The sequence below is a fragment of the Dermacentor variabilis genome, chromosome 10 (assembly GCF_050947875.1).
Source record: "Dermacentor variabilis isolate Ectoservices chromosome 10, ASM5094787v1, whole genome shotgun sequence".
Taxonomy (NCBI): Eukaryota; Metazoa; Arthropoda; class Arachnida; order Ixodida; family Ixodidae; genus Dermacentor; species Dermacentor variabilis.
This window is the reverse complement of record NC_134577.1, coordinates 117,078,746-117,104,246: the sequence shown is the minus strand read 5'-3', so window position 1 is coordinate 117,104,246 and position 25,501 is coordinate 117,078,746. Positions and strand designations below refer to the sequence as shown.

The following is a 25,501-nucleotide window of genomic DNA, read 5'->3' as shown; positions in this document are numbered from 1 at the left end:
TTATACACTTACCTATTGCCATATGTTACGCTAATGCCACATTCAGCGGCATACATTAACGCACCACAGCAACCACTTAATTTCTTGAGAATAGCATAAAACGTCATTTGCAACATATTCAAAGCACTAGGCGGCAACCAAATCTATATGGTTTGTGGCCAATGGAGTGTGTGACCCAAAAACAATGCAATGACCATAAGCAAACAGTATTACAACGCAGACATGCAAGCCGAAGACCAAATGCTGCAGTTCATTATCAAAAAAGGGCTGGTGCACCATTCTGAGTGTGCCACCACCACGGAACAGCCTTGACGAGACAGCCATGCCATACACACACCTGGGGTGGTATTCTGTAAGAGTCCACCTAGTGGACGGTTCATTTCGGCCGCTGCTGATTGGATGCAACTGTATGAGCGAGGAGGAGACGAGCGACCCTAGCCAATCAGCAGCGGCCGAAATGGGCAGACCACTAGGCGGACTCCTACGGATTACCACCCCTGTACACAATGATGGCTAGCAGACACGATGAGAAATCACACGAGATTTCACAGGGGTAGTTCTCGAATATTCCGTGCACACCGTACTACAAACCAGCAGACACATTACAAAAACTCGAGCAGGGCTAATTGACCGACTGCTTCAAGTAGCCTAAACATAGTAAGCAAGCAAGCAAGCAAGCATGAAGCTAATGCGATGCAATGGTCGAGTCCCCCCAAGTGGCATCACACACGAGAGGGTGCCATACTACTTGCATACCTTCTGCAGCTCTGCTTTCTAAGTATGAAAGAGCCATACACAGTAACTCTTATGTATGAAACAGAATTAATACAGAAATTCTTCAAAGCAGCTAGACCGTGCATGACAACGTGGGACAAAGCAGCGCTTATCCATCGCCTAGTTAACGGGACACTCTTCTCGAACGCACTGCAGAAAGGCCTCCCAATGCAGAGGTGGGCATCGACCTGCTGGATACAGACACTGAGACTTTGCATTCGGTTTCAGTGTGAACTCTTGTAGTATCTTTTATTCACACATGCACACACACGAAACAAGCGCAACAAAAGCGTAGTTCTCGCAATGTTCTCTATACAATCACACAAAGCACTATAAATAACAATGGTAATGGGCTTGGCTTTGGCCACGAGTGAAAAAAAGAAATGCAAGGAAATAGAGGTTGGAAAGGACAACACACTTAGATCACACCAGTCAAGACAGCACTTTGCATTCAAAAGAAAAGGAAAAAGCAGATAAACGAAATGAACATGTGGACTGCATGCAGTCTGCCTGACATAGTTGTAAAATTAATCATGATATTATCCATTAATAGCCTTATTAAAACACTTTCCAAACCACCTGCTTCTTGGCCAATCCCCTGTGGTCAGTAAGCGAGCACCATCCCTTAGAGACAAGTCTGCCCAGGATGCGAAAGAAATTCCGCGAAGTGGCAATCATGGAGACATATAAGTGAGCTATGACTCAGTGATGGAGTTCAAGGTTCCAGGAAGTGAGGGACACATTAAGTTGGCCACACTGGGTTTGTTATTACCCACCAACATCTCTGAACATTTTTGTTCCATGCCAATCGAAATACAGCCAACCCACAGTGCACAGACATTTGAAATACCCTTAGTAGGGCTGATACTAAAACCAGCAACCAGATGGAAGGAATCTCAATAATGGTGGACAACACCAAGTCGAGGATGAAGCCTAAATGTTCTCTCACGTGGCTATTCCTTGACAAAAGCAATAGAGATCGTCTGATCTCACTGCAACAACAGATCAGAACACAACTGCAATGATGACAGAAATGACTGCTGATCTGCTATAAAAGCAGCACTTTGCTTTATCAAAACGGTTAATGGCTGCAATGAAATCCAAAAGCTGACCAAGCACTCGCATTTCCTGCACAATGAAAATGTACACTTCCCAATTTTCGGCCACAAAATCGGGTACACATTTTCTCACACTTCAAACAGAATGGAGGGAACATTGCAAGTTCCAATGCAGAATTTGTGTATACGCCATGGCCAAGTAATTTTAAAGATAGATTGTCACATACAAAAAAGAGCATTCTCACTGCTACATTAGCAGTACATTGAAGCCATTTTTCTTGTTCTCCCAACCATTTCATTCCATCTTGTTCGTTGCCTCACTACAATGTCCAATGTCCTAAATAAGAGTCTGTAGTTTCCTAGTGGAGAAACTTGTGGCATCAAAAGCCACAAGTTTTTCAAGAGTTTCCATGCTTCACAACACTATATGTTGATAAAGTACATGTATAGGTAGCATCAATTAACAGCTTCCTAAACTTGTCCTGAAATCTATGTTGGTGAGGTACAAGCTGTCTTTCCTCTTGTACTCTTCTCCAGCAATTATAGGCTTCATATATGTAATAGTTTGCAGATGGTACATGAAAAAGATGATCAGATGAGCAGCAAAACGAATTGGAAAGTTGTGTGGAGCAACTCCCTTGTGAACTGTCACTACAGAGAACATTGGAGGATAAAAGCACATGCCAGTAAGTGCACGACTCTCCTGTAGGCACCATGAAAAGACAGGCGACAGTGCCAAAAGAACGGTTCTGGCTGAACCGAGCACATAGACACACATGCATGCACAACATTTGTACATTCTCCAAGTAACAGTCACGTCACACAACAGCATGTTACGAAACATATTTTTTCTTAAGAAGACCCTGCACATCATACTGTACATTGAAAGGAAAGCTGATTCTTCATTAATGCAGGCACATGTAATTCATACCTTAGCAATGACTAGAGTCTGCATGCTTTCTTCTTTATGAAAGGGCACGTTTCTCATGTTCCAAAACATGGGAAACCAGCTCACAAACACGTGCTTCTTGTGAACAAGTTACATATTCATGGAAAGAGACACCAAAAACAAGGCCTTACAAATGTGGTAAACATGGTCCACATGGTGCAATAGTGATGTCAGTGTACCTGTGCCCATCAGGTAGTCATAATTGTACCTGCACCAACATTTCCATTCAAGACACTTCAGGCACGCATTTCTCTAACTTTAATTGCACAAATATTTAGTCTGCTCAATTCCCAGTCAATGAAGCATCAAAAGTACTGCTAAAATAACACTGCCATTACGGAGAAATATTCATGGGCTAAATTCATGCAAGATGCATCTGAATTACATCATTGTGTTGGCTCACGATTCTGCTGTTGGCACTCCTACATCGAGTCAATGCTTGGTGGCTGCCTTACAGTAGGTTGTGCGTTGTGCCCTGCCCGTAAAGACCAAAGCTTCCTACATAAAAAGCCCAAAGCTTACAGTTTTGGCACAATGATGGTGGTTTGATGCTGCCATTATAAAAAGCATGCGGCAATGAAGAAAATATTTTGATAAGCTTGGCAAGCTCAAAACAATGCAAAATAGTAGAGGCGTGTCGCACTTCCATCTGTCAATTTCACGTAGCCAGCCCCTTAACCTCAACGTTCGTTGGTGGCTAGTTATTTGTTTGCTTATAACAAAACAAGAAATAAATTGAATTCGAAAGTTTGCCAAGATATAAAATAATTCCTGGCTATTCCTACCATTCCTGGCTAAAAACAGTAAAGGCACACGAGTTTGAGCCCCAAATTGAAGAAGACCAGTTGGAGCTTGATTTTCTCCGACAACAAATCAAATGTTCTTCTGTCGTGAAAATGTCAGTCACAAATTTCTACATCAAAACTCAGCCAGCTACCCCGACATTTCATTTTATTTTTTCAAACTAGTGTACTGCGGCCGATTTCGCCCCATTACACAGCACCAATTACATCAGCTGTATGCAGCAGTGTGGCCCAATGGCTCATAGATCTCCCAGTTTGAAGTTGTTTGTCTGCCTGTTTTTGAACCTCGTGGATCTCTCAACTGGAACAGTATACTGACTCTTTCGCATAGTGCTGTAGCAGTTTTGCATAAATGATTTGTGGTTACACATACCATATTTACCTGAATCTAACGGGCGCCTTTTTTTCCCAAAAATGTGAGTCCGAGAATTACCAGCAAGTTACAATTGGATACGAAAACTAAACATTCGCAGCGTCACCACCATCAGAAAATGGCAACAGAGCATGCTCAACTACGATATGGAGCGGCATTTTTGGCAAATAACTTATGGAGATACTATTACTTTCGCAAGATTTCGTACATCTGGGCACCGAATGCGTTGGCGTAACCCCCTAAGCATTTCTGGCACTATGCCGCGCTTGCTGTCTGCACAATGCCAGAATCGCTGTCGGACACATACGTTGACAAGTCAGATGCAGAGTTTTGCTAAAGTGATGGCAGCAACTCTAGATATTATAGCTTGAGAATACCGCCCCCGTGTGCTTGATATCTGTAGCCGATAAAGCGCACATGGCAACGACAACGCTTTGTTTTCATTATGAAAGCACATTAAAAAAAATATTCCCGCCTGACAGGGTATGTACTGAACCTCTCCCTTTTTTCAGATTGCAAACGTGGGGGGCGCAGTATATATTTTTTTATGAATTGGTGGCAGGTAACATTCAGATGCCCTTTTTTTTTCCCTTTAATCCCAAGAAAATTTGGTGCGCATTAGATTTGGGGGTGCCTTGGAATCGGGTACACCTGAAATACACCAGTGCATGCTATCCCTGACATCGCAGAAACTTGGGCATCCCTTAAAACGTAGTGTCCCAAGCAATGCAATAGGGTTCGTCCTGTGATGGCTTCAAAGAAACTGTCATGCAAACACAGTCGAACTACGACGTAACAAAAATGGATACGATTTATTAGATACAACAAATTATTCGGTATAATGAACCTTGGATATGTTGATGGCATATTATATATGGGATGCAACTTTGAGATCGCATGACAAAAGATAAAGGTTTCCTCTAACCCATTATCCTCTTACGTGCCTCACTTTTGGTGTCCCTTTCTCATGAAGCAGGTGCGATGTGACGATGGAAACATTAGCATGCTTAGACACGTAGGTGAGAGTTGGGTGATTACGCTACATGATGTGCTGATGAAGTTGCCGGCACATACCTTGGCCCAATCCACACGTGCTTAAGGGCATTTGCACCCCACTGCACGCCATGAGGAAATCATGTTCTGATCCAGTGACTGTACAGAATATGTGCAAATAAGCGCGACGCGTGCACTTAAGGCATCAATAATCTTTCCACACTTGCTCACTCTCAGTGTGACAGCAATCCATGTTTGTGGCAGCACTAACTAGGACTGCACCTGTCGTTACGTGCGACGAGCATTCAAAGACAGAAACCATGTCACGAAAAAAATTCACTCCGTGCCATCACTAACATGCAAACTAAAGCATTTAAAAGGTCCTCTGGTCGGGCAACACTGTCTCGTTTTTGCACAGCTGTGGTGTCCCTCTTGTTCAACGCACAACAATGAAAGTACAAGGAAGATGTGGTAGCTAAAGAAATGTAACACATTAATTAAAACTTCTGGCTTAGTGTTAATGCTCTGCACTTAGAACAACACAGCCACATTAGTATTAAAAACTAGTATGTCTACAACTCCATGAAAAGAAAAAAACAATACCTAAGTTATAAGTAGCAGGAGCTTTGTGTGTGTGCTTGAGACCTGAACATTAAGACTGCCTGGTTAGAAATGAAGACTAATATTTACCAATGTTATATATTCGGTGTTTCAGACAAATTTGCCACCAGCATTAGATCTTGGATAACTTTCAGGAAAGAAAGGCCTTGAATCTGTTAGGGCGAAAAACAATGCATACAGCAGGCTGCATATAATAAATCGCATGACCTTTCAGCTTTTTCTTAAAACAAGCAACAAAATGCAGTGCTCATAAGCACAGCTTTCAAAAAGTAATCTGCTATTTGTCTGTGCAATCCAGGAACACTAGGCCACTTTTAGAAGAGTTTGTGGTGGTGATCATACGTAACATTGCACCCAGGCTAATCACAGATGTGGACTTGTCTGCCCTAAAAAATGTCCGCCATAGTTCACAGGCGCCCAGAATTTTCCGCTATCTCAACATGCACTTTCATCACCAAAACCTAGCAGTGTTAGACTGCTAAGAAGCCGGTGCGACTTACACACCCTAAGTTGGTCCCTAAGTAGGTACGGCAGAAAGTGTGGAATATCCTAGAGAAACTCCACCTGCTCTGACAAGAGCACCTGTGGCGGTGATCAGAGCATGGCTCAGCCATCACATGTGCTCCAATTTACCAGACGATGGTCAGCAAGTGAGACCATCCCACTCAAAAAGTAGGTACTGTTACTGTTCATTACGAGTTGCAGCACGCAAGCTGTGCCCGAGGCCTTCTTTGGGGGCAAGCGCTAAAGTGCCCCTAAGCAGAAAACATAGGAAATTTTGCTTATACAATGAAAGTTGTGGGGCGCGGCCTAACGAGCGTACGTTACAGCAGGAATAATTCAAATTGATTCATTATTAGAGAAGTTGGTAGAAATTGAAATGCACTGCCGTGCTACCAGAAGGCAAGCTTCCTTGTCAGCATAGACGCTCTCTCCGTTTGCCTTGACTAGCATCTGCAAGTCAGATTCCTTCCCTGCATTCTCTCATACCAGAGACCACACCTTGTCAGCGTCTGTCTGCACCACGTCTCTTCCATTTTCACTGCACTCCGAGCGGCAGTTTTGCACATTCAACTTTGGGTGATTTAGTGAAGTCGACGTGCCATAATTGGCAACGTTACAGGTGGCGTGTGTGATGTAGAGACACTTGTGTGTGTGACCTTGACTCTCTAGTGAGGTGCCATGGACAAAAAAGTTGACGGTTTGGCTGTACCAGCCAGGTGCATAAACCCTACTGCTTTCAGTTGCTTGCTATCTTCAGATACAGTCTGCCTAGTTGTGAAGTGATAAATGCACTGCAGAGCAGCAGCGCATTGTTGAACTTCTGTTTAGGTTAATGTGCCCTGCATTAACATGTGTTAGTACTATCCATAGAGCTTGTTACACTATTACCTACAGGGAAAACTGGTGCTGCGACGCTCTTGCTATATTCATGAGAATGCTGGGACGTGGTGGCTTAAGACATTGTTCTTGGAGAGCCAGAACACAATGAAGGTGTTCTTGGCTAGGACCATACTGTCAGTCACAATGGTTAGTTTTCTAGCAAAGCAGCGTGTAAAAAAGCTGTTTGAGCTTTAACACTACACAAAAAAACGTTTTATTTGATTGTGAGGACTTGTGCTTGAATGTACAATTATATGAAACTTAACTCTTTCCATACCACGTCAACTGAGCATTGCTAGCCCACTAACGATGCTTTGAAACTCCGTTTTCGAAACCTTCCGTGCCGCTCACGGACACACTGCACTACCGGACGTGATGGAGGAGAACTACATTTTTGTTTTCCAAGCAATTCACATTTACCCCCCAGGCGGTGGTTTCTAAACATGCCCCAAAGTTTTCACAATGTTCAAAGTAGAAAGCAAAATGGCCACCTGCTATCGATGCTTTGAAACACTGCTTCTGAGACTTTCCGCGTGACTTATGGACACTCTGCACCATAGGACATGAAGGAGAACTATACTTTTGGTTTCTCGGAAGTTTGCTTTTTCCCCGTCAGGCGTTAATTTTGGACACTCAGAAGTTTTGCGATCGTCAAAGTAGAATGCAATAACAGCTGCCTCTGAGAGCGGCACACACGCTTCGAAAGCTCGCAGATCTCGTAATTCCACTGCGTTTGCGGGTGGCTTTATCAATGGATCAAGCAGCAGCTAATCTGAAGATGCTGCCTTTTTGTCGGACTTTGACTTTGAGAACGACGACAATGCAAGCCATCCTGGAGCATCGGTGGCCACAGCCTGGCACGCCAAACTGTAGTGCTTGCACTTAAATTTTTGCAGTGGAATACCCGTTCAATTAAAAGTTGATTTCTTTTTGGAAATAATTGCTATTGGACGGCAATACATTTTGTGTATCTCATAATTTTTGTTACATTTTTTTTAGCGAAGCTGTTAAAGGCTGCTTTTCCCACTATCGTATCCACCTGTAGGAAAAAATCTCGAAGATAGTTCCATGCTGGGCCAACCCATGGCGGAGGTGCAGTTCGCCATTAAAGGACCCACATACACAGCTTTGCTGGTCATCTTTCTTCATGGAGTGGAAGGGCAGGGAGTTTTTTCCTTAGCAGATACGAGTGTGTCTTCGCGAACTTTGTTCAATTTTACCCCACAATCTTGATTCTTGCCATTCATATCCTTTTTATGACATATATCTTGTTCATAAAACATTTATTTTTGGAATGTGCATTCATTCTACTTATTGTTTGTGTTACATAAAATATTGAGTGCAGTAGTTCCTTCAGAAAAAAAAACCTCTTTTCCGCATGGTAGGGAAAGAGTTAAACAGGATTGGTGGGCTGCTAACGCTGGAGTACAAAGGACAAGGTCTGCACTCACTTTGTGACAGTTTGTAGTCTGTTCTTTCTTTTCTTCATTTGATTATGCACTGCAGGTAAGTAAACTTTATTGAAAGTGTAATACGGGCAAATGAAAACCTTTTATGAAGATATTATTCAAAGAAAGCTTTATCTGTGCAGCCATATCCACGTTTTAAGCCTAGCCTCAGTCAACAAACGCCTTGCACACGCATACAATGCCATTCTCATGACGGCACAGGGTCCATTAGGAACCTCGCATAGACAGCGGCGTCAGATTTCCCTCACGGCAACATTGTGAGAAACTCTATGGCGGCACTAGCTTGACTAGGGGAGTCCACTTCAGTCCCAGCTAGCATGCTGCAACTCATGCTGAACACAATGGCACATTTCTACATCTGTGCTTCTAGCTTTCCTGTGCCCTTGACACATCTCTAATTAGCAGTTCCTTGCTTCAGAGTAGCAGGCATTCTACTGTTCTTGGTAAAGAATTTCTGCCCCACTGCCATTAGGTTCAGCAGAACGTGCAAAGTAAGTAAAAAACCTGGAAAAGCGTGGACCACCCTTTCCTTCAACTAGGGAGGACATTCTTACGCACCCAATGAAACTAGATGAATTCATCTATTTTGCAATGCAAATGCATAACACCATGCTGGTCTTCAGTCAAAACACAGAAACACTGATGTAAGCTAAAGAGCTGTTGTCTCTTGAAAGAGCCATCTTTCATGTGAAGTTCATAGGAACTGCCTCAGCTCAAATTCAATTTTTTTGCTGTTTTGAATTGTACCCATTTGCCTTTAACTTTTCTATGACTGCATGGTGCCAATATTTTTTTACACATTTCTGTCAATACATTACCATGGTCAACCAAAGACAAAGCAATAGACAATTTCAAATAAATGACCGTGCACAGGCAATCCTTGTTATGTGCAAATATCGAAGGCACACAACGCCCGAAACCACTTCACTTGGTTCAACATTCAATTAAATCTAGCAATTATAAAGGTTGACTCCATGTTAAAAAACAATAATAATAACAATAAAAGAACAAATGGTTGGCAACCCTAATCTTTGACTTAGGTGTCTTTTAGTGGCACTAGAACCTCGGCATCGGTGTTCTTTAGGTTAATTTTGGGTGAACACAATACACGAACCAAATTCCGAGGCAAACATTTTACATTAGTTAGCCGGTTAAATATCATGCCACCTTCTTGTGCGTGATGACATTAGTGACATCACTGCTTTCGTTTTCTACTTCCGGATTTCCAGAAATTTCGCCATAGTCGTGCTCATGTGACGAGTCTCTAAAGCCTACAATTCTGTGCTTTGGTATGCAGTAATCAGTGAATTTTAATTAATTCTAATTATTCTATACACTTCATACTCAACTTATAACTGAACTTTTGCTCTGATATCATATCTATAATGAAACCCATGAATATTGTAGTGTACTACTGTGTTTCTGTTTTTGCTTATTTATTTCGAATTTCTTTCCCGGTCGTCTCAGGAGGTGAACCAGAAGTTCTACACAAGAAAAAAGAGTGTCACTTGATGCTCGTGCCACAAATAAAAAAGTTTTAACGACACGACACCAAAAAAGACCTTCCACTTTCAAGCTGCACCATGTGATGAAAGAAATATGGCAACTGTCAGGTGGCAAATAAATGCAAAAGTAAATTTAAAGATAGTACTATAAATGGCACTGCGTTAAAAACTGGGCACAATGAAGTACTCGAGCTTTTCAATATAGCACATTATATTAGGTAGTATCGCATTCAATACGAGCCGAGAAGCCCGAGCCATGGTTGCAGTAACGCTTCTGAGAAAACAGTGGAGAGGGTTTCGCCGTTCCAGCAATGCACTTAGCCCCTCGCTTTCAGACTGCTTTGATCACTCCATGAAGCAGACGATGGAAGGCAGGGGGCTATGCATATAGCTAGGATACAGTAATCCTCCCTACTCCTATCTCGAGAGCATAGCTATGGCCACGGCTTGTGCTTTGCAGATTATATTAAACGAGATAGTACATCTCACATAGTCAAGGCCACAGGCTCTCATCTACACTTTTGCTACTCAATGTGAGCAAAGTAAAAAAAATGTACTCCTTAATTAGAAGCAGGGCACGACTAGGATGCAACCAACATCTCTGCAGAAGGCCTGCTCTGCTATTGCAGAGACATTCAAGGTCACGAATAACACTGCCACAATTACTGTGTTTGAGTGTTGGTGACTATAACAACTGGACCAACAACAATCTTGTCGGAGCCCACTTATACTCAGCAGAAGTGATGCACTTCATAAAAAAACAATAACACTGAAACAAGCATTCCTTACATCTACCAGTGGGCTTATCCGCGTTCGCAGCCGACCGCATGGCTAAGAAAAATCAAGTATTTGTGACTACTACTTCAAACCAGCAAGCGTGGGTAACAGCAACTTCAGTTCAAAGTGCAGCTACTGTGCCTCCAAAGTACACTATCCTACTTTCCATTTCAGTATTTACAAATGCCGCGCTCGTTGGTACGTCATACGAAACAAATCAAGATGCACATTTCCTCAAGATCCATATCAAAATCATCCAGTTGGAAGAGCCCCAGCAATAGGTCACAGCTCTGTCCGCCTACCTAAGTTCTCAAACTACGCTCTGGAGTTGATGGAAACAATGCTTTCAGAGGTCTCTTCATTATAAATCCAAGGGAGTGCGTAGAAGAGTCGTCAAACATGCTCGGCACATTTCCAGCACTGTGCAAAGCCAGGGTGCGAGACAAAGGCCACAAGAACTGGCTGTGGATATGAATAGATGGACACACGTGTCAGGTCTACATTCTGTCACAAGAGAGGCACGTTTCTTGTCACACGAGCTTGCAGCAGTCAAACAGCAATAACTACTTGCACAATGCTCCCTCGGGGTCCATAGAGCAACTACAAATCTGGGCTTGTGGGAATTCATTTGTCTTGGAGCAAGAAGCCCGAAAAACAGCAGTGCGAAATCAAGGAGACAATATGCATGGCACCTGGTCCTGTCGGGTCCTTGCTTTTATTTCGGACTGCCTGCCTGATAGCAAGAAAGTTTGACCTGTGCGTTTGCTGACTGTACAAACTGAAACTTGAGGGAAGCAATGGCCAATGTCCAGCTCTCTGGCGACTTTGTCCCAGCCAAAAGATTTGCCTTTCATTTTTGTCCAGCTCGTTATGAAAGCTTCACCTGTGAGGCATTCAACATATCACTCAACTTTGTGCAATAACACCACATCTCTCCACGGTAGCTGGCATGTAATGCCACACGTCTTTAGGACACTTTGCTTTTGACAACAGAATTGGTCAGGCCTGCAGAGTACCTCTGCCAACATTGTGTGCAGGCGCTTTCTTGCCTTAGCTTTCAGTTCCCTAAACTGAATGAGACAGGTCAAAGTACATAATGACCAGCAAGTGCCGACTGCTAGCATGCAACCGGCTTCTCCTATGAAGTACGATGATGATGCAACACTACCGCATCAATTCATCGCTACCTTTCAATAATAAAACCGAGTCTCTTTTTCTTTCACCAGTAAGAAAGTAAGGATGTGAAGCATCACACAGGTGACAAGGCCTGCTTCGTCTCCTATTCCACCGTCTCTTGTTCCAAGGATGTGGAGCTGGCAAGAGCAAAAGCACTGAAGGCCTTGTCTTCTCCAACCAGATTCAGTTGGTCCTTTCACTCGCGCAACAGGACTGGCACTGACTAGACGCTCTTCAGCTTCTTGACCAGAGTGCTTTCACTTTCTGCCGTCGGCGCCTGGCTCACAATAGTGGCTGGCCAGCCATTGGCGAGGACCATGCTGTACCCTGCCGAGGTTGGACGTGTGGAGCAGTTGCTCGTTGAGGACGAGGACGGTGAAGAGCCGTTTTCAACGACTACGTCGGGGCTCAGGGCGTCGCAGGGTGCTGCCTTGGCTCCCAAGCCCAGGAACTGCAGTATCAGGGAACAGAAACAAATCTGTGCTCAGAACAAATGTGTCCTCATAAGCTACTGCTTGAAGTTTACATCATTCTCAAAAGCCAGCTGATTGAGCTGAATTTTGTAACCATTTTTTTCATTTGATTCTGTACTTTTTCACTAGGGGTGTGCGAATACCAAGTAAAATCAAACTTCGATATTTCGAGCACATTCTATATCACCTGGAAAAATGCATGCATCATTAATTTTTATTTTGAGCGGAGTCGGACGTAAAATGTATAGTATATCGAACTCCGCCTCCCCAGATCATGCATACTCTGTTGACAGGTGGTGAGCTTTCCCGCAACACCCTCGAAGATAAAGGTGACGCGATGGGCATTCCCGACTGCTGCGATCTTACTGCGATCGCGGCAAGGGCGCCATTTACACGTAGTGGCGTACGCATGCGGCGGCTTGGCTAGTTTGACAACGTCAACGACGCATTGCATTTGTCGCACCTACTCCTCCTCGGTGCCGCACTCTGCGCCTGCCTCACCTCACAAGGACTGGTGGTTTGCACTTGCATCCACAAAGACCCGCAACAGCGGGCACTCACTGGGCTTGCTCATAGATGCCCTTGGCAGATGCCACTCAATACTTTGTTATTGACAGTGTTTCAAAATGCTTCGACTGACAGATTTGGTGATCACAGTAGAAGTAGCGGCCAAACAAAGACACTGCCGAGGTTGATCCAGCAAGCATTGATGTTGCCTGATGTTGATGTTGCCGCCCCGACTTCATGCAGCGGACGAAGTCGGCGCGGCCTAGGCCAATTGCGCGCGGCGCAACAGAATGCGCGCTTTGAACAACGATCCCCAATCGTGCCCTTGGTTCATTGATTGATTTGCATAAGTTTTTTACGAGTTTTTTACGTGATTTTACATATCGAATTCTCGCTATATCAAACTATTTCGCAATCACCGTGCTGTTCGATATATCGAGGTTCGACTGTAGTAGATTACGAACAGAATACCAAATCAAATCAAGAAAGGAAAGCTTAATACCGAATTGACAATGAGAAATGTCTTGACCATCCGCATCCGGTAGAGGCATCCGCATCCGATGGAGGAATCCGTATCCGGTGGAGGCAGAGCCTCGTATTTAAAACATAGACGTTTGTTCTTTCTTTAACAAACGAACTGGGGGTAAGGGGGTGTAGCAAGCATGTGATGCCCCCCAGGCATAATGTTCGTTCGCCGCCAGGCTCGGTGGCCTCCTAAAGCTCGGCAAGCAACATTGGTCACCGCACCACAATAAACACCGACGAGCACAGCTGCTCGCCGGTTAGTCATCGTTCAGCACCACCACGCTACGGAGCGTCCGTCTAACGGAGGGTGCCACAAGCCCTCCCTTGTTCACGACCCGGGGTGGATCGTGACAAGAAAATTGATCGCTAAGGTTAGTACTTAGAAATATTGGGAAGGACAACACTGTGCTGCACATGCTCGGGAGCCTCCTAGCATTGCATAATAAGAATGCAGGAAACTGTCAGTAACTTAGGTACACAGAAATCAATATACACAGTACAGTCTACTCTCATTAAATGGAACTCCAAATTGGTACGCCCGCACTAATTACAGCGCAGTTCTAGTATGTGAGAGCCTGGAAAATGTCATTTGTTATATATAAGACGAATGTCTGTTCAATAGAATCAAGTGCTTTTTTCTTTCTGAAGCTGAAGCATTAGTGACATGGTGTTCTAATGAATAACAAATGATGTTCTCAGATTAATAGTGGACGCGTGTCTTATGGCAATTTTTGATTGCAGAGAAAGTACTGCTTTCTAGTTTTCCTCCAAAGTACAGAAGAGCTTTACCATCTTTACAGCAGCTGGGTTATCATAAGGTCAACCTACGCGACAGACAAAAGCATGGAATGCACATCACGTGACTCAATCGTCATCCCCCGTGTACCCATCATTGGTGCTGTGAAGGTCGACTGCAAAGATTTGCCAACTGTTAAACATTTTGAAAGCGGTAGGGCCATAGCAAGTTTGCGCGATGCTATACCAGCATCCATGGATGCAGCCAGGCATGCCAAGCACTGGTCGCAGGACACCTTCACATCCGCCATGTGAAAGCTGCTCTTGTGACTAGCTGCTTGAAACTACATACAAAACTACGAATAACGTCGGGAATGACAGGCCACCGTGTGGCAAGTCGCAAGGATGCTGGCCGTGAACAAGTTTGTTGCCAACCCATGCACTCGCCTTAATTTGCTAGCCAGTTTCTTAGCTTTATGAATGACGCAAAGCTGCGGCAAACAGACCTGTGCTAATTCGGCACCAAACTGCAACTTTAGTCAGCGACGTCTGGTGAAGTAGTGCCAATTAGGTTTAATGGCCTAAGTAGTGCAGCCGTGACGAAGATTTCCCGCTGGTTGATGTGGCAATGAACAGTAAGCCATAGCAGAATGCTGGTTGCTTAAGCCCAACCTCATGTGAATAACTGCGCGCGATGGCTTTGAGTGAAGGCTTCGAGCGCTGGCTTTCAGCAATGAAACGTGCCATCGCACGAAACACAGTTTTTTGAGTTTGCTTTTATCAAATCTAAGAATATGCATGACCTTGTGCTGAATTTTGTAATAATTTCGTGCTTCTTGGCAAAATTTTGTCTCTGAAGCGCACTCAGTCGATAAACGTTTAAGCTTTGCGGGAGTGACACTTGGTCAGCAGCAAGGGGCACGGGTTTGCAGACATTGAGGATGCACTCTTTTGCAGAGCCACCTCCAGTTCTCAGGACATATACTGGCCAACCGCAAATGCAATGAGTGTGGCTGGCACAGGGTTAAATGACTCCCGAGTTTACAGGCAGCTGATGCAGTGTAATAAGGCACATGTTTGCGAGTACAGACAGCTAGCGGGAATTACTCAATTTTCCACATTGACATGAGAAAACTACACAATCTTTTAGTAGAATGGCTTACTACAGTAAAACCTCGTTAAACCGTATGCGCTTAAACAGTAGTTTCGTTTTAAAAGTAGTAAAGTCAAATCCCTGACTCAGCGGCCATTGAACATAATGTGTTTCGTATCCACATAAAGCGTACCAGCTTATTGCGTACGCATCGGTTAAAACGTAGCGTTTCAACTTTTTGTCGCGCAAACACGGCGCTGCGCCGTTTCCATCGGGCGGCCCGGCAGAACAACACGCCTTGGAGATCGGAACAACGGCCTCCAAGCGCCCTATGCGCTTGCGCGTGAAGCCACATCAACATCATTGCAACATCAACATCATCGTGCAAGCGAGGACTCGCGTCGTTCCGAAGCTTGGATAAAAAAGACGCCGGGTGCTCAGCATAGAAGAAAAATTAGACATAGTTGCCAAAGTGTCGACTAGCGACAGTGACGAGGACGACACGGAAAGCGATAGCACGGGCGATTCAGGCCCGATAGTGGCATAAGCTGTGCGTTACGTCAGCCTCATGAATGCAATCGTCGCGATGACAATAGGAGCGCGATAACGTAACTCTATTCCAAATGAAAATTATTCCTAACTCCGGCACCCGGCAATGAAAAAGGCGCCCCCGGGACTTCTGCAGCACTACTGTGCAGGTGCACGGTGAATACATAACGCCAACGAGGAATCTGCCAAGCGAGTGTTTGCCGAGAAGAGGGGGCTGGCTGAAAAGCTGGCACGCAGCTTCAGTAAGTTTGAGGCCGCTGTCGTCGTCGTGCTAGGCCGCTGCGGCATCAAACGAAAATAACGCTTTTGTCGCGCGAAGTGAATAAATACTGCATGTTTTTCCCCTTTCATCGCACTCTCTCTGAGTTCCGTTTTCGACAGGTAAGTGAACGATCTCATGCTATTCGGTTAAACAGTACTACCGTTTAGTACGTACCTTTCCCGAGCTCCGGCCAACTACGGTTTAACGAGGTTTCACTGTAGTATAATTTCTTACAACTGACAATCTAATTGCGATGTTGCAACATGCTAAAGTAACCAAACTTGCGAATAAACATATGTGCATATTGTATTCCACTAGTATTTTGATACAGTCGCCGACTGATTTTTCGGACTCCGAAAATTCGGACTTGCTCGATTATTGGGGAGAATGGCGGTGCCGGGGAGAATGTATAATTGATTGTATAACAACTACTGAAAGTTCAGATACCTTGCTACCTCTCGTCTGATTTTTCGGACACTCCTTGAGCCAACTCGATCGAGAGCACCATGCACCGACTCTGACCGATGCATGCTTCGACTTGCTGAACGCCATTTTTGTTTTGAACATACTCCTTGCTGCCCCACGAAGTTGCGCTACTGGAAATCCCCGCTCATCATCATCGTTTCTGCCTGGTTCATGGCTACAGCAGTTCCGGTCACAGCTTAGTAAGCCATGTCAAGACAATCCAGCAGCTGATTTGTTTCTTTCTTCGTGCATGATGCTGCGAGTAGGCCACGTTTTTCATTTGTGCGACTGGTATCGGTGTGACGGTGTGGTGATGTTTCGTTGTGCGCTGTGTTGAGGTTGCGGCGATCCAACGCGGCATACGGAAACACCACGTCAAGTGTCTAATGGCGCTGACAGTACCCGCGCAAACAGTGCTGGGGAATGCCGGCAAGCGGGTGCCGGGAGGCCTAGTATTTGTCGCCTTCCGATGTGCTCCCTACTGACACCGAAAATGTTCTGCCAAGACCTGCACAGTGGTTGCATTGCGATTCTAGACACCGCCTCATTTGACAGTTTCACAGGTGCTGACACTGCTGTACTGACAAGCGCAGAGCTCGACAATGGCGAGATCATTCGTCAGGTTTCTGCTGTGCCGCCGGACGATGACTCCGAGTCGGAAGATGACGCCCCATGTGCTACGCTGCCGTCGCATTCGGAGCGTGTACAAGCAGTGGCCGTGCTTTCAGGCATCTATAGTGAGCGAACGACCCTCTCCGAAATTCAGGCTTATCTGACTGAGCGTAAACGGAACAGCGTGCAATGCCGCATTCACGATTTCTTCAAGCCCACTGCCGAGCCCGAATAAGTAGGTGGAAATAAAGGACTTCTTTTTTTTTTTTAATCTGCTTTTTTGAACATCTGTTTATTCGGACGTTTCCACAGTCCCCGTGATGTCCGAATAAACGGTCGGCGACTGTATACCATTTTCGCAAAGTTGGCACTCTACTATCTCCACAAACTAAAATTTTTTGCAGTACCTTCTTACCATGTACAGCGATCATCTGGAACCACCTTACCACACCAAATGTAATCAGTGAAGATGATGACCAATTTATGAATTGTTTGGCTAACATTGTATAATAAGAGACTTATGTATTGGTACTGTTTATAGCCCACTTCCCTGTGCAATGTCTTTTGACCCTGGGGTATAATGTAATAAATAAATAAATAAATAAATAAATGAATATTCATTTACATGCTACATTGCATTCATGGGCATTTTTATTCTTTTTTGCAACTAACAATATACAGTAGAACCCCGCTGTTACGTTCCTCACTGCTGTGTTTTCCCGGCTGCTACGTCGTTTTCATCCGGTCCCGGCATAGCTTCCATAGGATCCAATGTATAAGGAACCCCGCTGTTACGTCGTAGCTGTGAAAACGTTCCCGCATGATACGTCGCAACTTAGCCCCCCGAACCCGCCTGGGCTAAAGTAGGCAACGCGCTCCAACCGCCATTTTGGCTTTTGACGAGTTTTGGCCGGGCTTGGCTATGGAACTGGCTGCAAGAAGCCGCACGCCAGTTCGAGAGGCCGCCATCGAATTGGCGTGCGGCTTCTTGCAGCCAGCTCCATAGCCAAGCCCGGCCAAAACTCGCCAAAAGCCAAAATGGCGGTCACATACGACGACTACGTCGCCGTGGATGTTGTTGTCGGGACGTCAGAGTGTCAGAGCATCGCCGAGATCGTTGGGATCTCGGTCGCGAGTGAAGTCGCAGACTGCGATGCACGAGCCGCATGATGCCGGGGAGTTGCCAAATCGTAGCTTTCGAAAAGCCGTTGCGGCTCTGGACCTCCTCCGCAGGTACGTCGCACCTCGCAGCGACGCTGACAGCAATGCGGCCTTCCAGGCTATTGAGAAACGTGTGGTGATTTCTAGCGAGCGAAAGAAACGGCAAGCCACAATTCTGGACTTTTTTTTAGGTCCTAAGCGCACTCTGTGGAAATAAATTGTCTATAGTTGAAGCTGCACTTTTTTTCATTCATTTTCGGAGCTTTCCTCACTGTTGCGTTTTCCCGGCTGTTACGTTTTTTTTCCCCGGTCCGGTGAAAAACGTATGAACGGGGTTCCACTGTAAATGTAATCTGTAATGCGTACTCTGAACAGAGAAAAAAAAGCAGAAAACAGCATAACAGCCACCCACCTCTCCCATGACGGCAATGGGTGTTTTTCCCGTGGCCTTGGACACTCGGTGCTCCACCAGGTAGAACATGTACTCATCGTACAGGAGGCGGATGAGGTGGAACGACCCAAAACTGGCCGCACTACGCAACGTTAGGTCGCGGATCACCATCGAACTGCAGCAGAAGAGCACAGGCAGCACCAGTTGGTGCAGGCAGCCGACGCAATGCAGCAGAACCTCATTTCATATAAAACAAAATAGTACCTTTGTTATATCTGATGTTCATTATAAGCAGATCAAATCAAAGTTTATTTGTATTCAGAAAATACGAAATAAATGAAGGGGGCAACATGAAAATCCATGTGATAAATGACTTGAGTAGTTCTCAACCTCCTACAACAACATTGAAAAAAAAAATACACAGCAAGAAAACATAAAAATTGTATACAGAAACCAACTTATAAAATATCTACCGTGAGCCTGTTTATAATGAATTCCATTAGTTCCACGAAAAGTGGTCATTGTAGCAGTTGTTACATGTGAACTTGCACTTCAAAACTAGAAAAAATTTATGCAAATTCGACACCACGTTGATCTATAAATACAAGTTTCAGTAACTTTATTTTTGTTCCACATCTGGCTGCAAACTTATATGAAATGTCATCTAAAGAAATTAAATGCAACATTGTAGATCTTTCACAGCAGTGCCCCCAGCCAGTTCTGTGGAGCAGTTTATGTATGGGCAGCAGCATGTTGTAAAAGGTGCATTTTAATGTGACAGCGTTAAGGAGCTCGTGGCACAGAAAGGCCGGTGTCGTCGGTGTCGGCTGCGTTGGCAGTGAGCGAAAAATCCCGGAAGGCAATTCATAAATAAAAACAACTTGCAAGATGGGCGGGAATCGAACCAGGGTCTCCGGAGTGTGAGACGGAGACGCTACCACTCAGCCATGAGTTCGATAGTTCAAAGCGGGACAAAAGCGCCTCTAGTGAATGCGGTGTTGCCTTAGAAACGTGCTGCAGAAAGTTATACTGCGGTGTATATCGGTAATTATGAGCATGTAAATTATAGAAGTCGCAGCTAAACACGTAGTGAAGCACGTTTCTGCTACATTTCTTCTGCGCTTGCTGCACACGCAGAGCCCTCTTGCGGCAAACACAGAAGACCCCCTCCTCGCAATGTATGGCGCTGCCCCGACAGGTGGCGTGCCACTCGCCCGCTTCTCACGGCCGTGCGGGGACCAGTGCGAGGCGCGTCGCGGCCTGGCTGTCCGTGCCGATCACGACTTTTGGCTCGCGTAGATCATTTCTCCCTCTGAGACACCGAGTTCTTTGGTTTGTTCCGCTTGCTCAGGCGCATGTTTCGTTGCAGCGCCGAACGCTGCACTGCTTGGTGCTCACCGTGTGATTGGTGGGTGCAAAGACCGATGCGGGGCACCTCGTAAGTGATTGGTGTGCCGTAGCGCATAGCCTTGCACCTATCGCGTTCCACTCTTAAAGCGAAGCTTAAGCGTCCTCTAATTTTTTTATTCACGTCTCGTACATGTATTTATCATAAAGGTAAGATTGTGATCGAAGTTTTTTTCATCACCTCCATGACGACATGAAATTTCAACTCTTGCAAAAAAATTACATTGAAACTTTTTTTCCTGCGTAAGGAACCTTTCCCAAAAACTTGCATATATTTTTCAAAAAATAAATAAATCAATCAAGGGGGTTCATTACGCGAGTAGCAAGCCAGGCAATGGTTTTAGAACTTATTTCTAGAGTACTTGAGTACCACAAGGATGCTTCAATGGCAAAGTGGATTGAAAACCTGGTTTAAGAAGGACCAAGGAAAAAAACTTGGAACACCAAGGAACCCAGATATGTCCTCAACAACAAAACCTTCTCAAGAGGCTCCTTCCATGTGAGCACCGTGGAATGACTTTGATAAGCTCATCAACCAGCAGCAATTTTCACTGCCACAAGCACACAATGAAAATGCGCAGGATGAAATTTTGAGCTAAAATGTAGACCCGCGAGAGCAGTGCTGTGATCATTGTGCCAACAGTTGGCTCAGCTTGCGAAGAGATGCCTGCCAGTATGGACGCTAGTGTGTCCAGTCAGCAGCTATTTTCGGTGTCCGAAGGAATTGTGACATGGATGAATACGTCGCGTCTCTCCAAACATGTAGAGCAGCTATCCTTCCTTCATGACAATAAGTTACTGTAGTTATGATAAGGTCAAGCAAAGGTGTTGTATTAGAGAATTTTGTTGACCACAAAATACAATTTTCCTGTACGTTATTTGCTTTGCAATAAAACATTCTTTTTTTTCGTATGTCTAGTTGGTGAAAAAATTGTGTTCTTGCAATACCAATAGTACCGTATTTACTCGAATCTAATGCACATTTTTTCCGATAAACTGGGTCCGAAAACTGCATGCACTTAGAACCGAGTACGGCCCCAAATCTACATTACCATATTGCCATCAGCATTTCAAAATGGCTGCCTTGTATGCGCTTCGAGCCCAGCTGCCCCAGCTTCCTCCATGTGCTACAGTATGTGTGCTGAGGTTAGTCCATTGTCCGCCTTTCCGTTTTTGGCGTTTGCTCTATCAGCATGGAAGTGCCGACTGCAAAGACTGACCGAGTTCATCACGATGCGGCAATTAAAAGGAAAGCAATCACGTGTGCAGAAACGGATGGAAATCGCCCCCCCCCCCCCCCATCACAGGCGTTCGGAGTTCCCAAAACTTGTGTGTGGGACTGGCGCAAACAGGAGAGCCGTTCTACACCGGCGGCTGTTACGCACGGCGTGGCTGCACGGCCCCAATCTTGAAAGCGATCTGCGACGGAGATGTGCGTCTACACATCTAGGCGCACCGTGCTGTCTTCTTGTCACTTTGTTCGTGTTCAAGCGAGAGGCCGCACAGAGGTCAATTCGCTCGCTCCTACTACCGCACTTCCTCACTACAGCGTCTTGATGAAGAATTTCTGCCGTCATTGCGTGAGACGTGTTCATGTTTGCTTGAGCGCATGTGACATCCTGCTTGTAAATTTAGTTAATAAGCGAATGTTTAAAAGCTGATACGGCCGATAAAACTACTATTCTTACTTTTCATATAGCTGTCTACTAATTTGCTATCACAATTGATGCTTCGCCTTTCAGGCGAAACTGCAACTCTATTTATCACAACTTCAGTGCACTGGGAGTAAATCTTTGTTTTTTCCAAATGAGAGAGTTGTATTTCTGAATGAAAAAAACGAGGTCCGTGGTACTGTAAAGGGCTTTTCCTTTTTAAGATAATGATGGCAAATGGGTGCGTGTTAAAATCGAGGGCATGTTGGAATCGAGTAAATACGGCATTCATATTTGAACAATATTCAATTCGATAAGTACTTAATTTTCATAATTTGAATTTGCTTCGAAATTGAAAATTTGATATTTGCACACCCCTAGAATATACACACCTGTTGATTTGAAAAGTCGGGGGTGCATTCATTACGCGAGTGTGTTCATCATGAGAGTACAGAAGAACTTTGTTCATACGTTAAGGAAAAAACTATGAGAAAAAACGTACTAAGCGGGAAAACAAGTGATCCGAAGTAACTTTAGAAAATTGACAGATTCAACTACTGTTGACACCTTTGTAATGCGAAGTGTTGCGTGGATTGTTGTGGCACAAGACATCCACGCACTTCGAGCTGGTGGTGCTCTGGCGGCCAGAGACGCGTTTTGTTGTTTTCCTGTTGTGCAGTGTTTTGAGGGTAACAGGAAACCGAAACGAAATTGAGCTAGTGGCCGTTGCCGGATGGCAACGGAGCAAAACACGATGCCCACATCGCAGTGCCTGCAGATCGGAATGGCAACACATTTGAATTATCCCTTATTAAAAGCACACACTCGAGGTAGAGGTAGAACACCCGCCTCGCGTGCAAGAGGTCCGTGGTTCGAATCCCGGTGCCGCGCAATTTTCCACCGGATTAAAAAAAAAAAAAATCCGCATGTTGATAAAATAGCATAAACAGGTCTGGAGTGTGTCCTGATCCTGGTGACCAGAACCGGTAACGCACTCCCTCACCAGAGCAGGATTGGCCACCCTGGTGCAGTACTTGGCCACAACCTCCTATATGAACACAACAATCAAACCCCGGCCCTCAGTCTCCAGCAGCTGCGAAGCAACTGACCACGGCGGCGGTCAGACCTGCGACGCAGCAGAGGGTGCTAAGAATCTCTGGCTCCAGACAGGCCACCATTGGAACGTGAACCTGGCAACATTTAACGCTAGAACGTTATCTAGTGAGGCGAGTATAGCATTGCTATTGGAGGAATTAGAGGGCAGTAAATGGGATATAATAGGGCTCAGTGAAGTTAGGAGGCCAAAAGAAGCATATACAGTGCTAAAAAGCAGGCATGCCCTGCGCAACCGGGGCTTAGCGGAGAGGCGAGAACTAGGAGTCGGATTCCTGATTAATAAGAATATAGCTGGTAACATGCAGGAATTCTATAGCATTAACAAGAGGGTGGCAGGTCTTGTTGTGAAACTTAATAAGAGGTACAATATGAAGGTTGTACAGGTCTACGCCCCTACATGCAGTCATGATGACCAGGAAGTCGAAAACTTCTATGAAGACGTGGAATCGGCGATGGGTAAAGTCAAAAGAAAATACACTATGCTGATGGGCCACTTCAATGCCAAGGTAGGCAAGAAGCAGGCTGGAGACAAGGCAGCGGGGGAATATGGCATAGGCACTAGGAAAAGCAGGGGAGAGTTATTTGTAGAGTTTGCGGAACAGAATAATATGCGGACAATAAATACCTTCTTCTGCAAGCGGGATAGCCGCAAGTGGACGTGGAGGAGCCCGAATGGCGAGACTAGAAATGAAATAGACTGCATACTCTGCACTAACCCTGGCATCATACAAGATGTGGACGTGCTCAGCAAGGTGGCTACAGTGACCATAGGATGGTAAGAACTCGAATTAGCCTAGACCTGAGGAGGGAACGAAAAAAACTGGTACATAAGAAGCCGATCAATGAGTTAGCGGTAAGAGGGAAAATAGAGGAATTCCAGATCAAGCTACAGAACAGGTATACGGCTTTAACTCAGGAAGAGGACCTTAGTGTTGAAGCAATGAAAGACAATCTCATGGGCATCATTAAGGAGTGCGCAATAGAAGTCGGTGGTAACGCCGTTAGACAGGAAACCAGTAAGCTATCGCAGGAGACGAAAGATCTGATCAAGAAACGCCAATGTATGAAAGCCTCTAACCCTACAGCTAGAACTTTCTAAGTTAATCAACAAGCGTAAGACAGCGGACATCAGGAAGTATAATATGGATAGAATTGAACAGGCTCTCAGGAACGGAGGAAGCCTAAAAACAGCGAAGAAGAAACTAGGAATAGGCAAGAATCAGATGTGTGCGTTAAGAGACAAAGCCGGCAATATCGTTACTAATATGGATGAGATAGTTCAAGTGGCTGAGGAGTTCTATAGAGATTTATACAGTACCAGTGGCACCCACGACGATAGTGGAAGAGAGAATAGCCTAGAGGAATTCGAAATCCCACAGGTAACGCCAGAAGAAGTAAAGAAAGCCTTAGGAGCTATGCAAAGGGGGAAGGCAGCTGGGGAGGATCAGGTAACAGCAGATTTTTTGAAAGATAGTGGTCAGATTGTTCAAGAGAAACTGGCCACCCTGTATACGCAATGCCTCATGACTTCGAGGCTACCGGAATCTTGGAAAAACGCTAACATAATTCTAATCCATAAGAAAGGGGACGCCAAAGACTTGAAAATTATAGACCGATCAGGTTACTGTCCGTTGCCTACAAAGTATTTACTAAGGTAATTGCAAATAGAATCAGGAACACCTTAGGCTTCCGTCAACCAAAGGACCAGGCAGGATTCCGTAAAGGCTACTCAACAATAGACCATATTCACACTATCAACCAGGTGATAGAAAAATGTGCGGAATATATAACCAACCTTTATATATAGCTTTCATTGATTACGAGAAAGCGTTTGATTCAGTCGAAACCTCAGCAGTCATGGAGGCATTGCGGAATCAGGGTGTAGACGAGCGGTATGTAAAAATACTGAAAGATATCTAAAGCGGCTCGACAGCCACCGTAGTCCTCCATAAAGAATGCAACAAAATCCCAAAAAAGAAAGGCGTCAGGCAGGGAGATACAATCTCTCCAATGCTATTCACAGCGTGTTTACAGGAGGTATTCAGAGACCTGGATTGGCAAAAATTGGGGAGAAGAGTTAATGGAGAATACCTTAGTAACTTGCGATTTGCTGATGATATTGCCTTGCTTAGTAACTCAGGGGACCAGCTGCAATGCATGCTCACTGACTTGGAGAGGCAAAGCAGAAGGGTTGGTCTAAAAATCAATGTGCAGAAAACTAAAGTAATGTTTAACAGTCTTGGAAGAGAACAGCAGTTTACGATAGGTAGCGAGACACTGGAAGTCGTAAGGGAATACATCTCCTTAGGGCAGGTAGTGACCGCGGATCGGGATCATGAGACGGAAATAATCAGAAGAATAAGAATGGGCTGGGATGCGTTTGGCAAGCATTCTGAGATTATGAACAGCAGGTTGCCATTATCCCTAAAGAGTAAAGTGTATAATAGGTGTGTCTTACCAGTACTTACCTACGGGGCAGAAACCTGGAGGCTTACGAAAAGGGTTCTACTTAAATGGAGGACGACGCAACGAGCTATGGAAAGAAGAATGATAGGTGTAACGTTAAGGGATAAGAGAAGATTGGGTAAGGGAACAAATGCGAGTTAATGATATCTTAGTTGAAATCAAGAAAAACAAATGGGCATGGACAGGACACGTAATGAGGAGGGAAG

General features: G+C 44.9%; 1 protein-coding gene across 5 annotated transcripts in view; it reads right to left on the bottom strand.

Annotated features, from left to right (window-relative positions):
- Positions 1–991: 991 nt before the first annotated feature.
- The window catches only part of LOC142560899 (DNA-binding protein RFX2-like), a 160,652-nt gene continuing 136,142 nt past the window's right edge, over positions 992–25,501 (bottom strand). For all 5 annotated transcript variants that reach the window (XM_075673310.1, XM_075673314.1, XM_075673313.1 and 2 more), the window contains 2 exons: positions 18,676–18,829; positions 992–12,332 (listed from right to left, as the gene is read on the bottom strand). In XM_075673310.1, the coding sequence (XP_075529425.1) occupies positions 12,105–12,332; positions 18,676–18,829 (382 nt within the window). In that variant the 3' untranslated portion in view covers positions 992–12,104. The remainder of the gene's footprint in view (positions 12,333–18,675; positions 18,830–25,501) is intronic.